The sequence below is a fragment of the Schistosoma haematobium genome, chromosome 3, assembly GCF_000699445.3.
Source record: "Schistosoma haematobium chromosome 3, whole genome shotgun sequence".
NCBI classification, from domain to species: Eukaryota; Metazoa; Platyhelminthes; class Trematoda; order Strigeidida; family Schistosomatidae; genus Schistosoma; species Schistosoma haematobium.
The window spans coordinates 16,433,079-16,456,701 of NC_067198.1; the positions used below are offsets into that span (position 1 = coordinate 16,433,079).

The 23,623-nt window shown below is 30.0% G+C and overlaps 2 protein-coding genes across 3 annotated transcripts in view; one reads left to right on the forward strand and one right to left on the reverse strand.

Moving 5' to 3' along the window:
- Window positions 1-2,311, forward strand: part of WRAP73_1 (WD repeat-containing protein wrap73) — a 22,856-nt gene extending 20,545 nt beyond the window's left edge. For both annotated transcript variants that reach the window (XM_051213146.1, XM_051213147.1), the window contains one exon: window positions 2,162-2,311. The gene's annotated coding sequence lies outside the window, so the exon portion shown is untranslated. The remainder of the gene's footprint in view (window positions 1-2,161) is intronic.
- GATA3_1 (Trans-acting T-cell-specific transcription factor GATA-3) overlaps window positions 1-14,264 on the reverse strand; it is a gene marked incomplete at its 3' end in the record, with an annotated part of 21,493 nt that extends 7,229 nt beyond the window's left edge. The window contains exons 1-3 of the mRNA XM_012944546.2: window positions 13,748-14,264; window positions 5,297-5,933; window positions 2,134-3,080 (exon numbers count right to left, since the gene is read on the reverse strand). Coding sequence (XP_012800000.1) covers window positions 2,134-3,080; window positions 5,297-5,933; window positions 13,748-13,853 — 1,690 coding nt within the window. The 5' untranslated portion in view covers window positions 13,854-14,264. The remainder of the gene's footprint in view (window positions 1-2,133; window positions 3,081-5,296; window positions 5,934-13,747) is intronic.
- Window positions 14,265-23,623: the final 9,359 nt, after the last annotated feature.

Consider the following 23,623-nt stretch of genomic DNA (forward strand, 5'->3'; position numbering starts at 1 on the left):
ATATATCAAATTACTTAATCTCTACAATGTATAAGTTTAGAATAATTGTGGCAATAATAATGATAACAAAACACCGATTGACCAAAAGATACATTATTACATTCATATGATCCTGGATAAGATCAAAATATAAGAATGTGTTCTGCACAATCTGTCTCAGATTACAATAATGGATTAGGATCAAATCTGGATTTAGATAATTATAACCAAAAAAATCGTTTTTTAGGCACATTTCACTTATGATAGCATTTAAACTGTCAATAATGCTAGAATTTTCAAAAATAAATTTCGGCGATCTATTAGATCATTATTTACTTATTATCTTGTGAAACGAATGTTATTTACTGAATATTTTGTTTAAAAAATACTCATTAGTTCCTTCAATTTTTTTGAGATCTGTTCAATATAAAGATAGTGTTCTTGGTCGACAAAAATCAGTCAAAAAATCTCTGAAAACTAAGAAGTAGTAGTATTTCCTCAATTTTTGAAGCTCATAAGTACTGATTACCAGTAACTCCCTAAACGACCACGTAAATATATGCTTAATACGATAAGTTAATCGTTGATAATCCCACCATTAGAGAGAAGTAACCATTAGACGCTCTCTAGATTTCCATGATTGTTCCAACTGATACGAGAATATATGATGAAAACTACCTTCATAGATCAGTTTATAAACTTTGTTCTCATTATGTTAGGTGGTTAGAATTAATCGACAAACAGGAAACCATGAACCTAGGTTTCTTGCTAGTTGGAACTCACCAACAGGACGTACTTACAATTTCGATTAAATCGATGCTCAATGTGGTATTCGAGCATTATAATTTGCTCGATAGAATTCGGCTAGAATTAGAGGTTAGACAAACCACTCAATTATCAATCTATATATCAGTTTAAATAATTAGAACTTTTTTCTTTAGTACCGAAGCTTACGAAACTTCTTCGCCATTCTAGTCAGTTACTGGATTTACTGTATTATTCAGTGTTTAGGAAACCCTGCTAAGTGGAAAAGCTATTCAAATGGTAAATGAGAAAAACTATGGTGTATTGCAATTATTGTTGAATGTATAGACGAGTTCAATCATTTGTTTTTCACAATCCGAATAAGTTGATAATAATATACTTAATTGGTTAACTGAATAACACTGGTTCAAGAGCTTTTAAATTTTAAAATTAATCACCGTCAACAAGTATTAGTAAATAGTAAAAATTGTCACTATGGTTGTTAACATCTTTCTCATAGACTATAACATCAAATGTAGTACACTTTGGTGTTAGGTTGTTTGATTGATTGAATGGAATGGACATTTCTTGGTCATCAGATTTTAGCTAAGAACAATCTATATGTATTAACATTCATTAACTAACTTGAATGTATCATTTTTATTTTATATGGTAAACAATCCTTATTCTTTCTAATATACTTTCAATTAAAAAAAAAGAATGATTATATTACCAATAAAAGATAAAGTATGAAATTAGAATTTAACGTGATTTTCATCTTAAACTGACATTAGATATAGAACAGTTGAAAACCAGTGGAAATTGATTAACTAGTTTTGTCTACTTAAAAATTCATAACCATAAAGCCACGGGGAATTAAAGGTGAGACGACCTTTAAGCGATGCTAGACTGATATTGACAGTGTTCACTTAATAACCAAGACCAAATGAAGGTTATGAACCTGTGTGAGGAATTAAAATTATAATTTACAGTTGATGATTAAGCTTAGGAATCAGATTTCGGGTTTTCATCACGAAATGACATCAGCTATAATGGCAAAACTTTATCCAAATGGATGAGTGAATTTCGCGCCAAAATCTGAGACCTTTTATCTTATACATGATTGGTTCGTTTATAACTTATAGTCTCACTGAATTAAACTATCTCAATAAAAAAGTTTATCTACATTCTCAACTTCATTCACATTAATTATTTCATTATATTTTTTATATTCCCTTAACCAATACAAACAATCAATAATTTTGTTAACGATAAAACTTGACATTTAATTTTGATCTGATCTTTTTTTTCAGATCAACTCCATCTTCATATTGTTCTATCGACATTTTGTTTTCATTCATTATTATAATTTATGAATAACTTTCTTAATTTTAAAATTAATTCAGTTACCTGTTAAAATTTTTGTTTTATTTCTTAGTTTATTAGCTAATGAAGACATTCTTAACATTTGAACAGTTGTAGCTGGATCTAAACCATGAAAAGCGACAGCAGCCGCTGCTGCAGCTGTCAAATCAGGAATATCTTGTTTAATAGAATTTGTTGTTTTAGTTGTTGACATTATTGATGGTATTGTATTTCCTATAGTCATTGTTATTGTATTTGATAATGAACAATGTGATATGGAATTTGTTGTAATTGTTGTAAATAATAAATCCATTTTATTATTATTTGTTGTTGTTGTATCAATTAAATTCCTAGTAAAAACATCATTGATCAAATCAAAATTCTTAACATTTCTATTAGTTAATGAAGAATCGAATGAATTGAAGATTTGAAATGTATCTGAATAGTTGGTTTGATCTTTATTATTATGATTACCATTATTATTATTATTATTATTACTGTGTGTTGACATAAAATCTGTATATGTTGAAGAATATAAATTGTTCATACAGTAAATATTCATAAGATTATCATCACTAATATTAGAATGATTATTTTGATAATGTATACTAGAAATAAATGGATGTTGTTTACTTTCTAGTTCAATTGAGCTAGGTAACAAATCATTAGTCAATTGACGGAATGAATTTAATGGTATCTCAGATGAAATTCTTATTGAATCATGATCATTGTGTAATTGTGACTCTGGTGTACATTTAAAATTTGTGAATAATTGTTCAATAGATTCTTTATGATTATGGTGATAATATGAAAGATGGGAATTTTGTTGTTCATGACGATTTTGATTATTTTTATTATAAGTAATCATACTATTGTCATTATGATATTGTTGATAAAGTGAAGGAGATATTTGTTCACCTAACCAAGATCCAAAATTTGTCATTGATTTATTCCATGATGAATCAACAGTAGACTGAAAAAGGGATGATGATCTATAAGTTGGAAAAAAAACCAAAGAAACAGAAGACAGGATGAAATGAGACTAACCTAGAATATTTATTAGCATTGTAGATCAACGAAAGTATAACATTTTTAGGTACAGTTACACTGTACTGTCAGCCTTGAGCAACTACAAAAAAGATGGTGAGATTTTCATGGCACTTATCAATTAAGAAATAAACACTTAGTTTAAATCAAGAATGTTTCACTGAAAAAGTAGTGAAGCACAAATAAGCTTAGGACCTTTACAAAGATCGTGATATTTTCAAGGTTTATAACTTGTATTTTCATCTTAATACTGAATTAATTTCATTACGAAAACTGAACCCTCTAATGGAAAATGAGTTTCCCTATTGATCCTTTATGAAGCCAGAAATAGTCAATAAACGATTTTATGTTACCTTTATATGATATTCATTATGTAGTTTCTACTAGTGACGTTATTTATTTCCTTGATTTTTCTTAAAAGAAACTAAACAATGTAGGTTATTACATTAATTAAAAGATAGATTGCTAAAAAGTTGGCTCGAACCCTTCTAGAATCCTCAATGTTTATTTTTCAAATCGTATTTATAATTCGTTTATGTAATATATCATCAATTTTGCTTTTAATGATTAATCTTATTACCTTGTAGTTAGAAAATATTCACCTAATCAATAGATGAATATTACAGATTGAAATCCCGAGTCAGTTGAAGCTAGACCACCGTGGAAAACCTGGAAGCACTGGACGGCCGTTTCGTACTGGTACGGGACTCCTCAACAGTACGCATACGCGAACCCGCACCCCGCGAGATCCGAACCTAGGACCTATCAATCTCGCGCCAAGCGCTTAACCAACTAGACCACTGAGCCAGCATCCAATGGTGTTAATTTCTAACTTCAACAGATCCACGAAATTGCGCCACCGTACACCATTGTCTTCAATGAGTTGATATCTCACAACAGACCTGGTTGAACTCCACTGGTAACGGCTCCTCACTAGAACTCCAGGAGTATCTCATGAAGTCAGTCACTAGTGAGCAGATGATTATTATCAGAAGAGGTTTGTGGAGATTTTAGAAAATTCACAGATTGCTGAGAAGTCCCATACTGGGACGAAACGACCGTCCAGTGCTTTCAGGTTTTCCATGGTGGTCTAGCTTCAATTGACTTATGATTTCAGTCTGTGAAATTTCTAAAATCTCCACAAACCCCTTCAGATGAATATTAGTCGGTAATCGTTTGATAGTTTAAATTAAGCAGTTTAGGTAGTCTCAAAATCAATGATTACAGTAATAATTATTATAATTTATGAATAGGATTACATTGCATCATAGTTAATTGGATGATAGAAATTTAAATATTCAATAGTAAGTAATCATATCTTTTTCATTAAAGAGTCAAAATTTATTGGAAAACTAAACTAAGTTTATTCGCTCTCATCGTATAGATTTCAATACACAATAATTGAATTAGTAAATAACTGGTTATTGTACACATATGTATTTTGACAGTTGAATTTACGAGTTAATCTAAGCAAAACCACTACTGAAAACCTGGAAGCACTGGACAGCCGTTTTGTTCTAGTATGCGACTCCTCAACGGTGCGCATCCGCGATCCTGCACACAGGACATACATATTTATTTATTTTGATACGTAAAACGTTTATACACTATTTGTGAAACGAATTCACTATTACTATATTTGGAACCATGGCTCCTCACTTCACTTTGTGTCTAACCGATTTGATACAAAAAGAATTCTCTGGGTGAATCTGTCATTTAAAACTGTGTTTACATAATCTGATCAATAATCAATTCCTATTTGCTACGTTAGCCTTTGTTGACATTAGAGCAAAAATTTGTTGAACAGTTGGAGTAATAAAAAATACTAACATAATAAACTGATGTCAACTAAATGTGATTATTAATTAGGAGTTATGATTGAGTCAATAATGAGAAATTTTGTAGTTTACATCATTGAAAATCAATGAAAAACAGGCAGTGGTGAAAGGCTGTTTTGTGTTGAACACTGTTAAAGAGTCTCATACTATGATAAAACAATTATCCAGTACAACTTTGTTTTCACCCGTTCTCTAAATAAAGTCCATCCATGATGCAAATTGTAAAAATTCAACAAACTCTATGATACCCTCCTCTATTGTGAGTAAATCTGACAGTCTGGATATCATTGTTCACCTTGATTAATAAATTGTAATTTACTTACATATTTGTTGTGTTTATTGAATTTTGTATCTCCTCTTCATTTTTCTCTTCTGATTCACGTACGACACTTTTTTCTTCTTGTTTACAACAATTCATGATAGGTGGAATTAATGATGATGGTGATGATAATGACATTGATAATGAACTAGAGTTAATGTTATTAGTTTCTTTACTAAACAACCCATAATGACGTTTGTTATCTGTAGATCCGATAAACAAGTGATCAGGAATATGAATTTTATTATTAGGATCATTATTACTTAAGGAAGTTGGAATTCGTGAGTTATTAGCGTTCATTGAAAAGCTGGATACTTTAGAATTATTTATAATAAATGGCTGTTGTTGATCTTTCTCCACATCTCTATCTTCTTCCCCACCATCTTCCTCCTCCTCCTCCTCCTCATCATCATCATCATCTTCTTCTTCTTCATCGTCTACGTCTTCGTCATTTTCATGGTTAACTAATTTACTTATCATAGTAAATTCATTTTCTCTTCGCAGTAAATTATCACCAACATCTTTCTTTTCTGAATATAATTTATGATGTTTATTAAGATCACCAAAAGTATTTGATAACACTGATGATTTCTCCCATTCATTGTTTATCCAAGTGTCTGGCTTACTAACTCGTTGATTATCTGATGTAGTAAATGATTAAATTTTCAAAACAAAACAAAAACATTCAGTAAGCATATTTAAAAGAATGCCAATTAATAGGTGTTAGAAATTCGAAAATTTCGTCCAGTATAAATTGAATTGAAGTCTTGCTAAATATTATAAGGACGTGAATAGATAATTCACTCTTGTTCGGGACTCTTCAAGAGTTCATTTCAACAACCTCATACAGAATGTGAACCAATGCTATTCGGACATTGCTTCCAGTAAATGAATTATATTCAAATGGTTCGCATTTTGAAATTTAGTTAATTCTTGATTTGGAGTAACCATCATTTAATTCCATTAGTAATAGCTGTCTTACCATCTACATTATCGTTTACGCGGATATTGCCACTGAATATTTAACGATTTATTGATTTAATGCCATAGTTCCTTTTAGGTAAATCTAATGTGAGCAGTTATATTTTAACAGTTTTCCTCACATGGTATTTTTTTCACATATCAGAAATGTTTGGAAATTAAACACATCAGTTTTAAGTATTGTTTTATTCAGTCTTATATGATAGAGAGAATTGCTTAAGAGAATGTTTAGGAGAATTCAAACTATCTATTGAATATTTTGCGAATTCCGTAACATCTGTAAGTGAGACCAGTATAGGAAACTCATCTTTTCAAACACCAAAACAGTCCGAATACAGTCAAATTCAATGTGTTTTACATAAATATCCTTTTTCACAATGATCAGTGTTTGACTGAAATAACTGTTTTTTTTTAAATATTTAACTACTTCATTCATGAGAGATGACTGAAGTATATAGAAACATGTAAATTTGATTAAAAAAATATTTATTTTAATAGTTGAGATCATGAGTCAATTAAAGCTAGACCATTATGAAAAACCTGGAAGCAATGGACGGCTGTTTTATCCTAGTATGAGACTCCTCAGCAGCGCTCATTCACGATTCCGCCTCGCAAGATTCGAACCCAGGACCTTTCAGTCTTGCGCGCGAGTGCTTAACCTCTAGACCACTGAGATGGTCGCACCCAACGGTGTAAGTGTCTAACGTCAACTAATCCACAAAATTGTGCGACACATCCACCACTGTCTTCAGTGAGTTACTATTTCACAACAGTCCCGGCTGAACTCCTCTGATCACTACTTCTCACTAGAACTCCAGGAAATACTTCTTGAAACCATTCACTACTGAGCATTTGTTGATTAGTATCGGAAAGGTCGTCCAGTGCTTCCAGGACTTTTTTATTTGTTTCATGATGTAAAATAAATTATTACCATCAGAAAACTGTCAGTAAAATAATTTATTATCAGAAACATGGTTTTGTGGAGATTGTAGTAATTTAACAGTTGAATTCATGAATCGATTAAAGCTAGGTCACCATGAAAAATTTGAAGGCACTGGACGGTCGTCTCGTCTTTGTATGGGACTCCTCAGCAGTGTGCATCCGTACAAGAATTTATATAACGTTGATACCAATGAAATAAGTGAAGAATTGAATATCATTCTTTCAGTGGGATTAAATTTTTTCTGTAAGTCAATGAACTTTTTCGTATTTGTAACTTCATTCAGTGTTGTTTTAAGAACCAGTCACTTGGATCAAGATTTCTGGGTAGCCAAATTCGATTTTTCTTATATGGCTTAAAGTTTTCAATGTAATGATTTAAAAAGCATTTTGTTTCATTCTACTCCAGTTGAATTTTAGTTGGTGATACCTTTTTGAACGTAGTTTCATATAGCATTACCATGTCGTAGAATATCTAAGAATGCAGGGATGATAAACTCAGTAGTAGGGATTTCATATCTGTAGATCATTTGAAGTCATTTTTGAGTATTCCATAGACGCTAAAGGCATAAGTGATGGAATTGAACTATGTTGAATTATTATGTGATTTTCCAGTATATTATTAGTAAAATTAAGTTAAATGAACTATGATGGTTGATTGATAAGCATCAATGGTTACTAAGATCCGATTTTCTCTACACGGGTAGTAGGGAATAATGATGTTGTTTAGAATGACAACAAAAACTTCTCCGTTTACCTTATAGAACATAATATCAACCAAACCTAATTAGTGGTAGTTGGTTTGTGTGTATCATTTACTAATATGATTTACCTGACACTTGTCACTAAGTTTAATAATTAACAGTTGTTCAGAAAAGAAATATTAGAAACAGATAACAACATGATTGAAACTTTAGCTTAATAACAAAACACTTATCGTTTTGTAGAGTTTTAAAACAGATAATATGAAAGATTATGACAGAACAACTTGAGATTTCACAGCCAAAAAAGGTCTTTAAAAATTATTTCCACTTTCTATTAGCATGTTAACAATTAGGCGTCATGCAAAGCAGAGAAGATATTTGATGGGAAATTTTCACGGTTATATCAGTTGTCATGTTGACATATGTATGTACACTTTTGGTAGCAGGTATCGAAGTTAATATTTCAAAGGATTCAAAATAACCTTTTCTTTTATTCTGTTGCGTCACTATTTCAATAAAACATTCACAAGAACAAACAGATAAACAATTTTTTCTATTCGATAACTTGATGGGAGAAGTTAGAAATAAATGAAAGAAAGTTGAGTATAACTGAGATGATAACTAAGAAATTATATACACGAAAATGTTTAATATGATCATTCAATTATCCATTCACTATTTAACCTAAATATTTAAGCTCACATAAATGTATACATATTAAAATCATAAAAAAATTTGTTTCCCTTCGCTTATTTCATTATTTATTTATAATGAGTCTCTTAGGAATATTGAATCAATCGATATTTATGATTTTGTCATTATCATCTATTGATTTTAATGATAATGATAAGGATAATGATCATAATCTTGATTATACTAATGATAATATTCAGGGTTCTTTTACATTTGTCTTCCCCCCCCTTAATTCTCTTGTGATATAATAATAATAATAATAGTGATAATGGTAATAACAGTAATAATAATGGTAATAATGGCAATAATAAAAGTAATTGCCAACAATGAAATTACCATGTTTTACAGGACTTTTTTCTCTTTCGTTTATTTATTAATGATTTTGATAGCAGATGCTCTATGTAAAAGTTAATTTATGTTCTTCAATCATAAGAGTTTAGTTTACCTATCAACACTGATTCAAGAGAGAGAGAGAGAGAGAGAAGAAAACAAACAAATACACACATATATTTTAATAATTCCTCTTTATTTATGCGTTACACTATTCAATATATATGAAAGAACATCTTCCTTTATAAGATGTAAATTACTCTTAGGGACTTGTAATAAAAATCTATATCAACTTCATTTAACTATTAAGTTTTTTTTTACTTGTTATTATTGCTGTGGTTGTGTTCTTTCCTCAGTTTTTTTTATTATTTTTTGGGAAGAAAAAAAAAAAGAAAACCTTTTTTTCGTTGGTTTCTCAAATAAATTTATTACTTTTTGATAAAGTTTAATGCATAAATTATTGTCTATTATACTAATTAATAGATGTTGAGTTGAAATCTATATGGATTTGTTCCTGTTAAGATAAACAGAAAATACAATTGTTTGAATAAGCTGAAATTATTGGAATTCATTGTATTTGATTATTATCAATCTACATTATAAGACTGAATGAGAACAAGTTATGATAAAACATACAGTTTAGTTAATAACAGTTGAATTAATGAGTTGATCTATGCTACATCACCACTGAAAACCTGAAAGCATTAGATAGTTGTTTTGTCTTAATACGAGACTACTCAGCAGTGTACTGTTAATTTAATAACATAGTCAAGAAGGAATTCTTTCAGTTAAAGAAGTTCTTCCTTTTACAGTAACCTGAATGAACACTAAATTAGGATAACCATTTGTTTCTATTATGAACCATGTCTGGTAACACATTAAGCCACTGAGTTGCACCATCTGTGGGATCCCAACCAGAAAGTCTTAATGAACTGATAGATGCTAGTCCTATATAGTTGTTTTCCCTATCAAGGTGTCATGTCATAAGCTATAACTAAAGTCACCCTTTGATGTGAAATTTCAAATTCAACAGCCTCTACTTTATAATAATGATTTAATTTATTGAATTTGAAGGTTATATAATAACACCTACCGAATCTAGAAAGATTAAATAACCAATGAAAAGATAGTCAGTTCCATTACACATGGCTCTCATAATTACATGCAGACAATATAGTTTAAAGATAACCAAAGTTTGCTTCTATCGAACAACAAGTGTACATTATAGGAAGAATAACGTAGAATAACATGAATTACATACATTTCGTTAGGTGATCGTCAGTTGCTCGCATCTTATAATGTTTTGTAATCAAAATTATTAATCAAGTTAACATAAATATGCAAGCCAAATTTATGAGACGTGATTATTTATCATCACTATGGAATCGCGATTGGAATTGTAAGCACAGATAATAAAGTCAAAAAGTTAGTTGATTATGTAATAAAGTATGATAATTAATAATAACGTGAGTGGAGATCAATCACTTAGAAATAAAATTCTGAATTTGAAAGATTTAAAAATGATGCATTTGAAGTAAACGAAAGAGTTGTAAAATATAGTGTAACAAAACCAGGGTAATATTACCACCGTAAGGAAAGATTTACCACTGTTTCTTTTTGAAGATCTAAATCTGATTACAGACAGTTGTTATGGCTTCAAAAAATTCAAGAAGACTAAAGTTTGGTTGCCCATTAACCACAGTGAAAGATTTCAATGTATCAATCTGATTTCCTGTGTCAAAGTGATGTCTTGAAGTAACACTAGTGAAAGCCTCTAATCCCTTTGACCTTAAACTTTTTGAAAGGTTATTTTTAGCTCTATGACTTTTCATTATTATTTTGAAGTTCTTCAACCTTCTCTTATATACCGTATATATTTGAAGCATTTTCTTCTGTCTTCCTAAAACATTATTTCAATTGCCATTCTATGGTGATGATAAATAATCACGTCTCACAAATTTGGCTTGTATATTTATGTTAACTTTATTAATAATTTTGATTACAAAATATCATAAGATGCGAGCAACTGATGATAACCTAACGAAATGTATGCAGTTTATGTCATTCTACCCAAATCTTTGTTTTTGCTTGTTCCGAAATAATCAACTAAACTATGTGTATGAAAAGTGACTAATAATTGACATTTACTTTTCAGATTTTTGAAATCAGTCATAAACATTTGTATAATTTTATTCGCTTTAATCAATAGGATCTCAGAAAATATAGCAACAGAATAAGTAATTGCTCGAATAATTCTACATATTTCTTGACTGAACTCCACCTAGAACCCTTCTAGAGTTACTACTAATCCTGAGATCTTTAAAAGAAGGGTTATCAGTACTACTTCATAAAAAATAACTACGCTACAAAACCCCTAACTGGAGGAAACCGACTAATTTTTTCTCTGGAAACTGAACGCTATTCATATGAATGAGTAATAAAACCTCATAGTGAAAGCTGAAATTCTGTGAAAGGCATCAAGTAAACTGTCCTTCTGATTGACTTTGAATTTTAAATTTACATGAGCTTGACAAATTAACTATAAACGGGATTTAACTATCATGGTTATCACTAATTACTTTGGCAATAATAGAACAAGTTAATTCTACTTCCTATAGTAACAATAAACAAAGCAATGGACGAATTGGTGTCTAAAAATATAATGTAATTAAAACGATAAAAAGCAAAAATAGTTAATAACTTCAAGTTATAGTAATGTTGAAATGAATGTGGTTGAATAGTTCTAGAAATACTGGAACATTGTTTTTGATATTTCGAGTTTACAAAGTAGAGAATAATCGAGGATTTGAATGTATCATTTGACTAAGTATTAAAATAAATTACGTCATTCGGCCTGGAGAAATAAATTTAACTTATTTTGGATATTCACTATCGTCAACTTAACCTTTGAATATATTCAGTATTGAAAGATTAGCTTTCTCTAAGTAAGTGAAATTCAAAAGCCAAATGATTCAGAATAATCGGCCGCATAGAGGATAACTCATGTCTTGAATATATCCAATTATTTGTTTCCTTGTTCACAGCAATATCATATAGAATCTGTAATTTCTAAATTATCATATAAATATTTAGATGAATTCTTTAGGGGTTAGTAATAGTTGCTAGACGACGAGCTACGCTTGTAGTTTTCAGTCACTGAGTGTCTGTCAGGGTCATGTGATGAGATACAGATTTCCTAGTTGAAGTCTGTGTAATAGTCTAAACTTATGTTTGCAGTGGTGAAACTGTATCCACTTTTTACTGTCCCCTACACCTTGAACTTAACGTCATTTCATATTCATTCGTGGACTTTATCCATTTCTTCTGAGCGAGCATTTCTATTTTTGACTTCTCATTTCGATTGATGTTATCATTTCTTCGTTTCTGATTATTATCCCGCTTATTATTATTCGTACTGTATTGATTTAATATGTAACAAATGAAACCCATACTTATTTAAACCAGGTCTTGCTTTGTCTGATTGACTGACTGAAATCTATACTATAATATTCTTAATGATGAAACACAGTGAATGAAATCATCAATCCTATTCATACCTCGTATAATTCTCTTATTTATATTAGTGACTAATAATGCCATGATATAATGTAATTGAGTAATAATTACCTAAGATAATTAATTCATCAGAGAGACTTCGTAGAAGAGCAATGTATTCCAAGCATATTTTTAATATGATCGAAATAAATCGGAATTCATCATTATATCTGATCACTGCAACAATGATCCAACCAACAACAAAAATGCCGTTAAGGTCGTTTTCTTGGTAAGTTGGTTTAAAGGGAGATATCTCTAGAAAACTGTTTTGTAAATTGATGACTGATGAATGTTATTCATTTTGGAATAAATTATATCTGAGAGACTAATATTAAAAAATTTTTGATTCTGAATATTTTCAAAAATTACTGAAGATTTTCCAAAAGATCAACCGCTATTGAAAATGGAACTAATAATAATAATAATAATAATAATAATAATAATAATAATAGCGATGATAAGAATAATCACGAAGATTTTTTTATTGAAATAACAATTAACTGAAGAGACTTTGTTGAGAATTTGTAGATACTTAGTAGGTAATTTCTATCACAAACTGAAGTCAGTCAGAAATTTATTGAGACTCAATAAGGATCAGCTTATATCACAAATTCACCGGAAGTAAAAGCATGAATCACTGAATTTTAGCATAGCTATAAAAAGTTATTTCACTTGCTATGACATTTCAATTTCCTGGCTTATATTCTGTGTACCATAATGAGTAAACAACATTAATACCTCCCCACAACAAAAGTAGAATGAAACAGTGTTTTACACCAGTGTTTTCTGATAGTCAGTTCACGTTTAATTCGTAAAAGCTGCTTAACTTGGATTTATGCTGTCATTTACTATGAAGTTATGATATTTATCAGTTAATACATATCCACTATCACACTTCTATATCGGATTATTCAAATATACACTACTTATTCACCAGGCTAGAAATTAATGGCTAATTTGAATATTATGGATCCCAATTTGAATACCATAATTTCTTTGTACAGGGAGATCGTCAATTTTTTTTCTTAACGTTATCATATAATAATGAAAGTCGTAAGTTTAGCACCCTTCAGAACTGAGTGTGTTTTGCACAGTCCTATAGATTCTCCATTTATTTAGGAATTCCAATGGTAAGAAATTCAAATTTTGATAATTTTCGAATGTGTAATATTAACAATAAAGTATACATATAAATATAATGTAATAATATTGATCGGTGTAAACAGAAACTGAAGTTGCAAAGAGAAACTTACTTATTATCACATCATCAGTAGAATGGATTGTATAGGTTTCTAAAGAATGATCATATAATAATTTATTAATACTGCTAGTACTATCATTAATAACTGAGGAACTCATTAGTACAATGGTATTTTTGATGATTTATGCATTAAGTTGTTTGTCGATAGTTACTCATAGTTTAGACATGCTTTTTCTAAAAAAAAATATGTATTGTGAATGAACTATTTTGATAGATCTTTGTATAAGATAAGAGAGAATATATATGACATGATTGAAATCTCTCTTACATCTGTGTTATATTATCAGTTGAGCTGCCACGGGGTTACACAAACCGTTTACATTTTCTCTTCCACACTTGTTTTTACCTCTATTATAGAAGTGAGTGGTATGTTTAGTTTTATGACAGATTTTAACATCAATATTAGCTTTTTAAGAGAATTTTTTAAATCATCTATCTACCTATCTATCTAACCAGGCAGAACGATAAATGTTAAGATAACCATTAGAAATTATCCAAATAACAGGGAGCATTTTCGGAGAGATTTAGATGAGAAAGAATAGAAGAGATTGGTAGACAGACGATAGAAGATGGGAGATTAGATGAATCAGGTTACATGTATCTTTGTCTTGTGTATTAAATTCACGTTGTTTACTAAGTGACAAAATTAGCAGGAAGATGAATTAAGTTGAACAGGCAAATATAGATTGTTAGATAGAAAGATGGATAGATAGATAGATAGGTAGATATTTAAATGCTAGATGTAAGTAGTCAGACCTACTTTGTTAGAAAAACAGAATACATGTGAACCAATAGTTGTATTAAAAGGGGTGATTGTAATCAATTCATTTTGAAAAACGATTATCAGTTTTAATATAATTTTCATTCCATTCTATTCTATAATGAATAGTTAACCAATAAAATGCATAGATGAAGCGAAATCTGTCACTGATTATTTTAGAAATTGTCTATCCTTAACTGACTTTTATTGACAATTGGGGTAGATTGATTGTAACCTAAAGGATATAATATATTAATTTTCTTTAATTAACATAGACTGGAGAATCAGTGAATCTCAGAGAACGTTGAATAGATGTTATTTTTTATTTTGGGACCGTTTAGCGGCGTACATCCTCTGACGGAGAAAGAATTTTAACAGTTCTCCAGTCAATGTATTTTTTTTTATCAAAACCGGTCTTTAAACTACCAGAAATTTGAACAATACATTTAAGCAAATATTTTTGTTAATAAAATATAGTTTTATATTATTAATGGTTATATTGTAATTTAAATGAATTGAATGCTGCTGATATTCGAAAGTCTGAATTGATTCACAAGGATAGTTTAGAAAAAAACAACTAAGTATCAGACAAATATCTCATTATGTTTTAGAATTTTTCAGCAGTGACAATCCACTTTTTCCATAATTTTATTTCATAAAGTCTTAGAATCACTAGTCAGCATGGTGTACCTATAATTTTGAGGGAAGTGTTTCTCCATGGCTGATTGGTGACCGCGTTACCCACTTTCACAACCTGAGCTACCTAGGCCTATACTGAACTACTGTAGGATTGAGATATTACTAGTTGATTGAATATATATTCCCTTTAGTCATCTTTACTGTTGATCAAATTCAGTCGGTCGAGGACTAGATAAACATGGCATTGAACACTATTTAGTGACCAGTCACTTTTACAGTGAGAATAACTCTATTTAATATCTTATGGATAAAAAGTTATTTTTGATCTTGATGGAAGCAAGCACTGTCTTCATTTTATGAAGGACTCATTTGACTTAACAATTAAAATGTTGATTGGTTAAAGTAAAATCATATTTATATCTCTTTCCCCAGTAACCAGATAATTTAATAAGTTACAATAAAGTACTTCTGAATTTAGAGTTTGTCATTCTCGTGTGATTGCTTTCTATCACAAAGTAAAGGAGGTTGAAAATATGAATGACTGATTTGGGCAACTAAGACGTAATGTGTATGTTATTAAATCAGGAGGTCCGGTGTTCTAACTGCTATGGGATTATGGATACGCAATTTTGAAGTCTGAAAGATAGAACACAACCAGCGTTCAGTAATTTCTGGTTTACACTGGATCCTTAGTGGTTATTATTCATTGAACAAGATATCCTAGATGTTCTAAATTCTAAAGTTCATTGTTGAAACAATATTTTGTATGAGAAAATGAAGCTTTCCTTACTTTAGATATTAAAATTACTGAAATACAGATATTCTTTAAAATATTATATAGAATAAGGAAATTAGTGAAAAGACATTGTATTCTTGAGTAGACTTCGAGTTCATAAAAAATTCTTAGATATATCACAATCATTATATGCAGTAATAACATATTCATGAAGAAAGTATTTCTTAGATGAATTTCATATTTTGTTAAAACAACACTATTCTTTTCTAATGTACTTACTTATTTACTTACGTCTATTACTCCTCGTGGAGGAGCATAGGCCACCCATCAGCACGCTCCATCCAACTTTGTTCTGGATAATTCTTTTCATTTTTTATTCATCCTTTTCATGCCTGCTTCCGATTCTCGACGCAGTATGTTCTTTGGCCTTTCTCTTTTCTTTTTCTCTTCAGGATTCTAAGTTGGTGCTTGCCTCGTGATGCGGTCTGATGATCTATCCACTCCCAACGTGGTTGTCTAATTTCCTCCTCAGTTGGAAGCTGGTTTGTTCTATCCCACAGTAGGCTGCTGTTGATGTTATTCGTCCAACGGATATTGGGTATCTTGCGTAGACAACTGTTTATAAATACTTGTACATTTTTGATAATGGTTATAGTAGTTCTTCACGTTTCAGCTCCGTACAGTGTATGTCATTATGAAAATATTCTAAACATTTTTAAACCATACTCAGTTCTCCTCTGTTTACATATATCTGCTCCTCTAAGATATTTAATTTAATTATGTTCTGTGATGATATTAAAACATAAAATTAACGGTTTTAGGCCTAGATTTTCTATAACTGCTGTCTCCAATAAATGAATTAGTTAGATTTTAATATTTGTCTAAATAAGATTTTTATCATTTAATCATATTCATGATCTTTTTCCTGATATTTTTCAATACTTTTTAATAAAACTAGCCAGTTATTTTTATTCAACAAAATATTCTTTTCCCTCAAAATGATTATTTGAAGATCATCTCACATTCAAGTCAATTACTTATATTTATCAGCACGATGTTTCAGCCGTGTTGAGGTTGGTCAAGCCTTATCCGGTTAGGCCAACTGGTTTTTCTGGAAATAATTTCCGTTTAGCAAGGCTCAAAAACTCACCACGTGGGTGTGATTTTGTTGGGAAATCGTTATCTCCGTGTCTCAGCGCGCGGGCGTCGCACCAGGGACTAGTTTATTCTACATGTATTCCGGTAACACATAAGTTTTCACTAATGCATCCCATACCATACTTTTAAGTATGTTCACCCACTTGGGAGGCTAGATGATCACCGCTCCTTTCGAATATATTCGTTACAGCTGACTGTTGCTTACGAACTACATGCATATCACTGGTACAAAGACTTCTGCCTCTGTACTTCATGACATACAAATAAGCATAAGCACTATTTTAGGGAGGGTTTATGGTCACCTCTCTTTAGTTCTTGCTACCATATTTATTTTTATTGTGTCTTCGACCTGAATGATTAGGTCGCTTATTTTATTAGACATAAGGAAAACATTTTTCAGTTTATGTTCATTGTGCTAACGTACACGCGTACCCCTTGCATATACTTACATACATAAAGCACACAAACGGAAACTCATTTAATTCATATACATAGGCGTACACATCAGATGGCCAGCAAAACTTTAGTGAACCCCGAAATTTGAATCTGATTAATCCGGTTTATAGCAGAATAATGGATCAGTCCGATCTCCACCAACCACCCAAGTTATAGCTAGCAAGATTACCCTCACTACCTAGCAGTGCCACGAGGAGGCCTTAGGTTGAATTTTACTGCTATGTGTTTTAGTAATTTAATTCAATTTTTGTAACAATATGAATAATTATGTAAGTACATCCAGCTTACTGGGAAGTTTTAAGTTCACAAGGCATATCATGAATTTAATTGATAGAGAATAAACTTAAATAGTTACAACAAAGTTCGGAAGTATGAAAAAAAGCTATTTATTCACAAAAAGTAAGTTAAAATTATGTATAACTTTTTATTTCAGTTAATTCATTTTAAATATCTATTTTGAATTTTCAATGGATTAATTCTGTTTCTTGCCTATTCCATGTTAATTCTTCCATCGTTCCGTTCTAATTGTTCTGTTTATTTTGTGTTTCTGGATATAGTTTTTTGCTTCTTCTTCTTCTTCTTCCCCTTCTTCTTCTTATTTCTATCAACATAACTATCATAATCATCAATCAGTGTTTTCATATTTATCATTGTTGTGTTTATGTTTCATACTACTATGATATTTAATATTTACATCTTAAATAATCATAATACAAAATGAAAATTTATCTTATAAGTAAAATGACAAACTTGAAAAGAAGCCATTTCATTCGATTACTTAAACATTATTTATATGGAGATGTTATGTGAACAAAAGTGATTGAGTTTGTAGGTGTTAGAACAATCGAGATTTATTTTTCTCTTTATTTTTTTCATTATAAAATCTAATCATGATAAGGATAGAGATAAAAAAGAATAAAGAATAAAAGAATTATATTCACCATAGAAGTAACGTAATCATTATAATTTGTAGAAAATAAATAATAACTGTTAGAAATGAATACATTTTAAAAATGATTTTTTCTCGGGGGGAGGGGAGGATAGGAAGAATGAGGGAGGGGAGGAAGGAGGGAGGGAGAAGTAAACAATGTTATTTATTGTATATTTAAATGAACATTTTATAAGGCATAGATTTTATTTACATATTCATATATTTATTTATTCATTCATTCACTCATTTACTCATAGAATGAAACAAAGTATCGGTAAAATCATCAAATGAGAGGGTAAGAAGCAAAGTAGAGAAATTGGTGAATGATTCTGAATTTTCCTTGTTCTTCCTACTCATATACTTCTCCGCATATTATTATTATCTTTGTTGTTGCTCACAATTGTAATTTCCTTTCCCTTCTTTGATTGTCTTTTATTCGCTCAAACTTGTTATCCATTTTCATCTATAACAATTCACTTTTCATTTTCTGTATACAATTAGATTTTGTTTGTTTTGTTTAGAAAAAAGACAATCTCTTTGGTTTATTGTGATGCAAATGGGATAACTTGACAATAAAGTAGTAGGTTAGGATTCTTATCATTCATTATCATCACCCATGCTCTTTCACACTGATAAACAAACTGTAAACGATAACGACTATAAGAATACTGAGTATAACTGTTCAGATATAAAAAATATAAAGAATGGGATAAGAAAGTATACAGGACAAATATGATAATCTATGATAATTCATTATTATTGTTGTTTTTTAATTTTAAAATATTTACCATTATTATAATGTCAGTGGACAACACTTTGTTAAATCAGTTACTAACTGGTGATTTTAATGTCGGGTAATACTGAATACTTGTTTGTGTACTGTAGGTAAAAAAATAAAGAATTTGAAATCGAATGAATGCTTGCGAAATCATTTAGACCGATATTTCACAGCAATAGTGTACATTAATCGGTCACTAATTGTTGACTAATTTCAGATTTGCTTAATCTATAGTGTTAGTTGAATTCTAAAAAGAATGTTATAATGTGGTTGCCAGTCTAGGCGAATCGATATTATGGTAAACTATGTTTAATGTTAGATGTGTATGTGGTTCGGTTTTACTGCTGATCAGTCTATTCTTAACTTAGTGGTATAATTTTTAGTAGTGACATTGGCTAACGCTGACTCAAATCCCATTGAGAAGTTCAAGTCTTAAGAGATTTCAAATGCGCCTTAATGATGTCTTCCATATTAACAGTAGATCTAAATCGAGAGAATTCCGCCTATTGAATATAACTGCTTAACATTTATTTTATACCCCATAACAATTTTTTGGCTGAACATAAAAATGTACTCACATATGTAAGCATAAATGACAACATTTTGCAATTCAGAGATGAATAATTATGACATTATTGAAATGATATTTAGAAACTGGAAAACTTTATTTCCTGAAAAGCTCAGCCATTTATTTTTGGTTTTTTCACTAATGATGCTGTTTAACGCAATAATGAAGAGTGAGCTCTTAAAATAAGTAATATGAGAAAATTAACTGGATGATGATAGTGAGAATGATTCTTAGCATTTTAGACTTCCTAGATATTTGGTGAAGGCTAGAGAGGGAACATATTTTTACAGTAATATGTAATTAAACATTATAAAGAATTTACATTTCATGATAGCATGATATTCAGTAGTGTTATAGTGAATAATATTATGTATTTGGATGTTCAGTTCTTTGAACCGATATGAATTATAGCCGAGTGATATACTTAAAATTATTTTAGTGGTACAAAGTCCATGAATATCCCAAAATAGGATATTTAGGTGAAATTACGTTCTCTGAATTGGATGATTCAGTAGTGAAGATTTTACTATTTTTTAAGCCGACATTGTCATTACAAGCTTATGATATAAGTAAACTGCTAGAGGTTCCCATAAATTTATGCTAATGGTATTGTCTAGGAAGACAATGAAAGCTTTACAATTAAACTACTCAGATCAGAGAATATGATTTTAACGAAATCATTCTATTTAAATAGAAATCTTCCCTATATTGTCGAGAAATGGATTACTGGTCAGCAAAGACACATGTTTTCCCTGTAAGGTAGCACACATATTTAAATATTATTAAACATAAAATTAATTATAATATATAATCACCAAGAAGAATTGGAGGACATAAGTCATTTACTTGCCAATTGAATAAACTAAACATCAAGAATAATCCCTGGCCTCCATATCAATCTGATATGAAATATAACTCTTCAATAAAGAAATTTCTATTACTTGATTGAATAGTTTGTGAAATACAATCTACCATTATATATTATGGTTTAGTTTATGTTAAATGATTAAAATATTAAGTGTAAAATGTTGATAAACCCCAACATAGATTATGAATATTTCTAATAATCGGGTTTGATGTATGGACTTAAATAGAATTCAGTCAAATATTATGATATGGGCTTTCTTAGTGCGCTCGATTTCGTTTTTATTTCATTCATCATTGATGAGTTAAATGAATTATAGATTAATAAGAAAAACTATCTATCTATCTATCTATCTATCTATCTATCTATCTATCTATCTATCTATCTATCTATCTATCTATCTATCTATCTATCTATCTATCTATCTATCTATCTATCTATCTATCTATCTATCTATCTATCCATCTATCTATCTATCTATCTATCTATCTATCTATCTATCTATCTATCTATCTATCTATACACACATCTATCTATCTATCTATCTATCCACACATCTATCTATCTATCTATTTATCAATGATTTCAAATACTTAAGTAAAGCAATTTACTCTTTGATCTTAATCAGTTTCAAAGCTTATTAAAGATCACGCTTCATTAAGAATACAAAATAAAACACATCATAGACTAACTTTATTTTCTCTTATTATTGAATAAAGAATATCAAGTAAGTGTAAAAATTTCTATTCATAGTGTTCATTTATTAATATAAGCTATGATTTAACCAGAATAATTTTTCATTTTATTCCCTTATATTTTTCATCAAACTAAACATAATTGTGAAAATCAAAGATATTATAACAAATGGCAACTCTAGTGGAAAGAAATACTACTACTACTACTACTATCACTAATACTAATACTACTACTACTAATAATAGTAATGATAAATTAATTTTCTGTCTACTGACACGTTAATTTGTCACATCGTATTAATTAATTCATTTCAACAATGAGTTATTGTAAAATAAGATACATAATCCCTTCCATTCTATTATATCTTATTTGAATAACCTATATTAGACACATTAATTGTCTCACTTCTAAGGTATTAATAATAATAATGATAATAATAATAATAATAATAATAATAATAGAATTTGTCGTATCTTCAAACTAGAAAAGGTAATTTAGAATATGATTAACTCTGTATTTCGGGATTACACTTGTAATAATTGAGATCAATCAGAAAAATTAAAGAAAATTGTTGATAATAGTAAAGTAGGGATTTCTACTGAAGATTATAAATTTATTGGTTAGTAAATTAACATGAATATTTTTGAAATGAATACCATTAATTCAGTATATCGAAAGGCTGTTGGTTTCATTAGTTGGTCAGAATTCAATAGTTTCAATGAATATTATAGTTATGAGTGTACACTATCAAAAAAAGATTAGTCATAATGAACAATCTATTTAGTTGTTATGTAGCCGAATAAGTAATCTGTTCAATAAGTATGTGAACTGAGGTCATAAAAATTTATTTTACAAAATTTACGGTTTATCAACCTAACTTCTCTTCAAATACTCTTCATTTGTGGGAATAACTTTGTTTATTACTAACATTCCCTTACACTTTCTCAGTAAGAGTTTTCAGGCACTTCGTTTTTGTTTCTCATTTTATTGTCGCCATAAATGTATTGATATTCCAAGGTGATCATCCGCGATTGTAATGTAATTCGATCTCTACTTACCACATTTAGACCCTTATTTTTCTCTTTTGACTTTTGAGTACATAATGGTCATACAAAAGAAACTAGAACAACTTTCACACGATAAACCGTGAAGCGATAATGAGGTTACTGAAAATCTTAACTTTAATGACTTCTGCGAATGTTTAGAACAATGCAAAAGAAAATAAGACAAATGCATTGCCAAAAGTGGGGAGCATTTCAAGGGGATAGTAATTACTTCGACAGAACTTTTTTAATTCATTTGACATGCTGTTATGACGGGATGAAAGGTCAAAATTTGACTGATTTCTTCATTATGATTTTTATTCAACATTAATTCTGTTTAATTCAGTTTGATGATCACTCAGTATAGTATTTGTTTCGTCTTCCCCTGTGACATTTTATTCTGTATAACATATGATATTCTTGTGTGAAATATTATTCATGTATGTTATTTATTCTGATTATTAATCAAAAGTGTGTGTATAAACCAATGTATAAACGAGTGTATTTCCGGCTAGACTGGTTGGGATCGCTCGTGCTTCTGGCTGCTTGCGGAATATATATTTCCCCGTTCGAACTTCGACTTTTCTCTCTAGTTAGAGGGGCTGGGACGCATGAGAATATCTAGTTTATTGATCTTTGGTCACAGAGTCTTAGTTCCGTTCGCAGACTACGTGACACCGTAATCGCTTCAACCATAGCACATGGGGACTACTGCGAACACAGTTAATTAGATAGGTACAGTTGGAGAAAACTAGATGAGACCTTTTGTTCAAGTTAGATTCTCCATGAAAGTTTTTTGTGATTGGAGTTGGAAAAGTCAGTGCAAATCGAAAATTAGTCAAAGATCATTTCAGGAAGTTAACCGGTCTTCTTCAAACTGAGTGTTAACAAACATTCTTCTAAGGGACATTAGTCAGCTTTAACGCCTAATTGTTTGACTTAAATTGTTGTAATAATTAACTTTTTTAGAACAGCCATTATTCATTTATGTTCTGTTAACCTTCGCTACATAATAATCATATGAATATACAAAGCAGAATTTGATGACCCTCATAAATAATGTTCTAACAAGTCTTGTATAAGATCGAGAAAAGACTTAAAGTTCAGAGATTGATAATTTCAGGAAATTTCGAAATAAATCAAATCTCAGAATAACTCTGGCTTACTTTCTGTGATTTATAGGCAAGAGAAATTAGTTCTTTGAAGTAGCTTATGTTTGAATAACGATTTTAGATTTG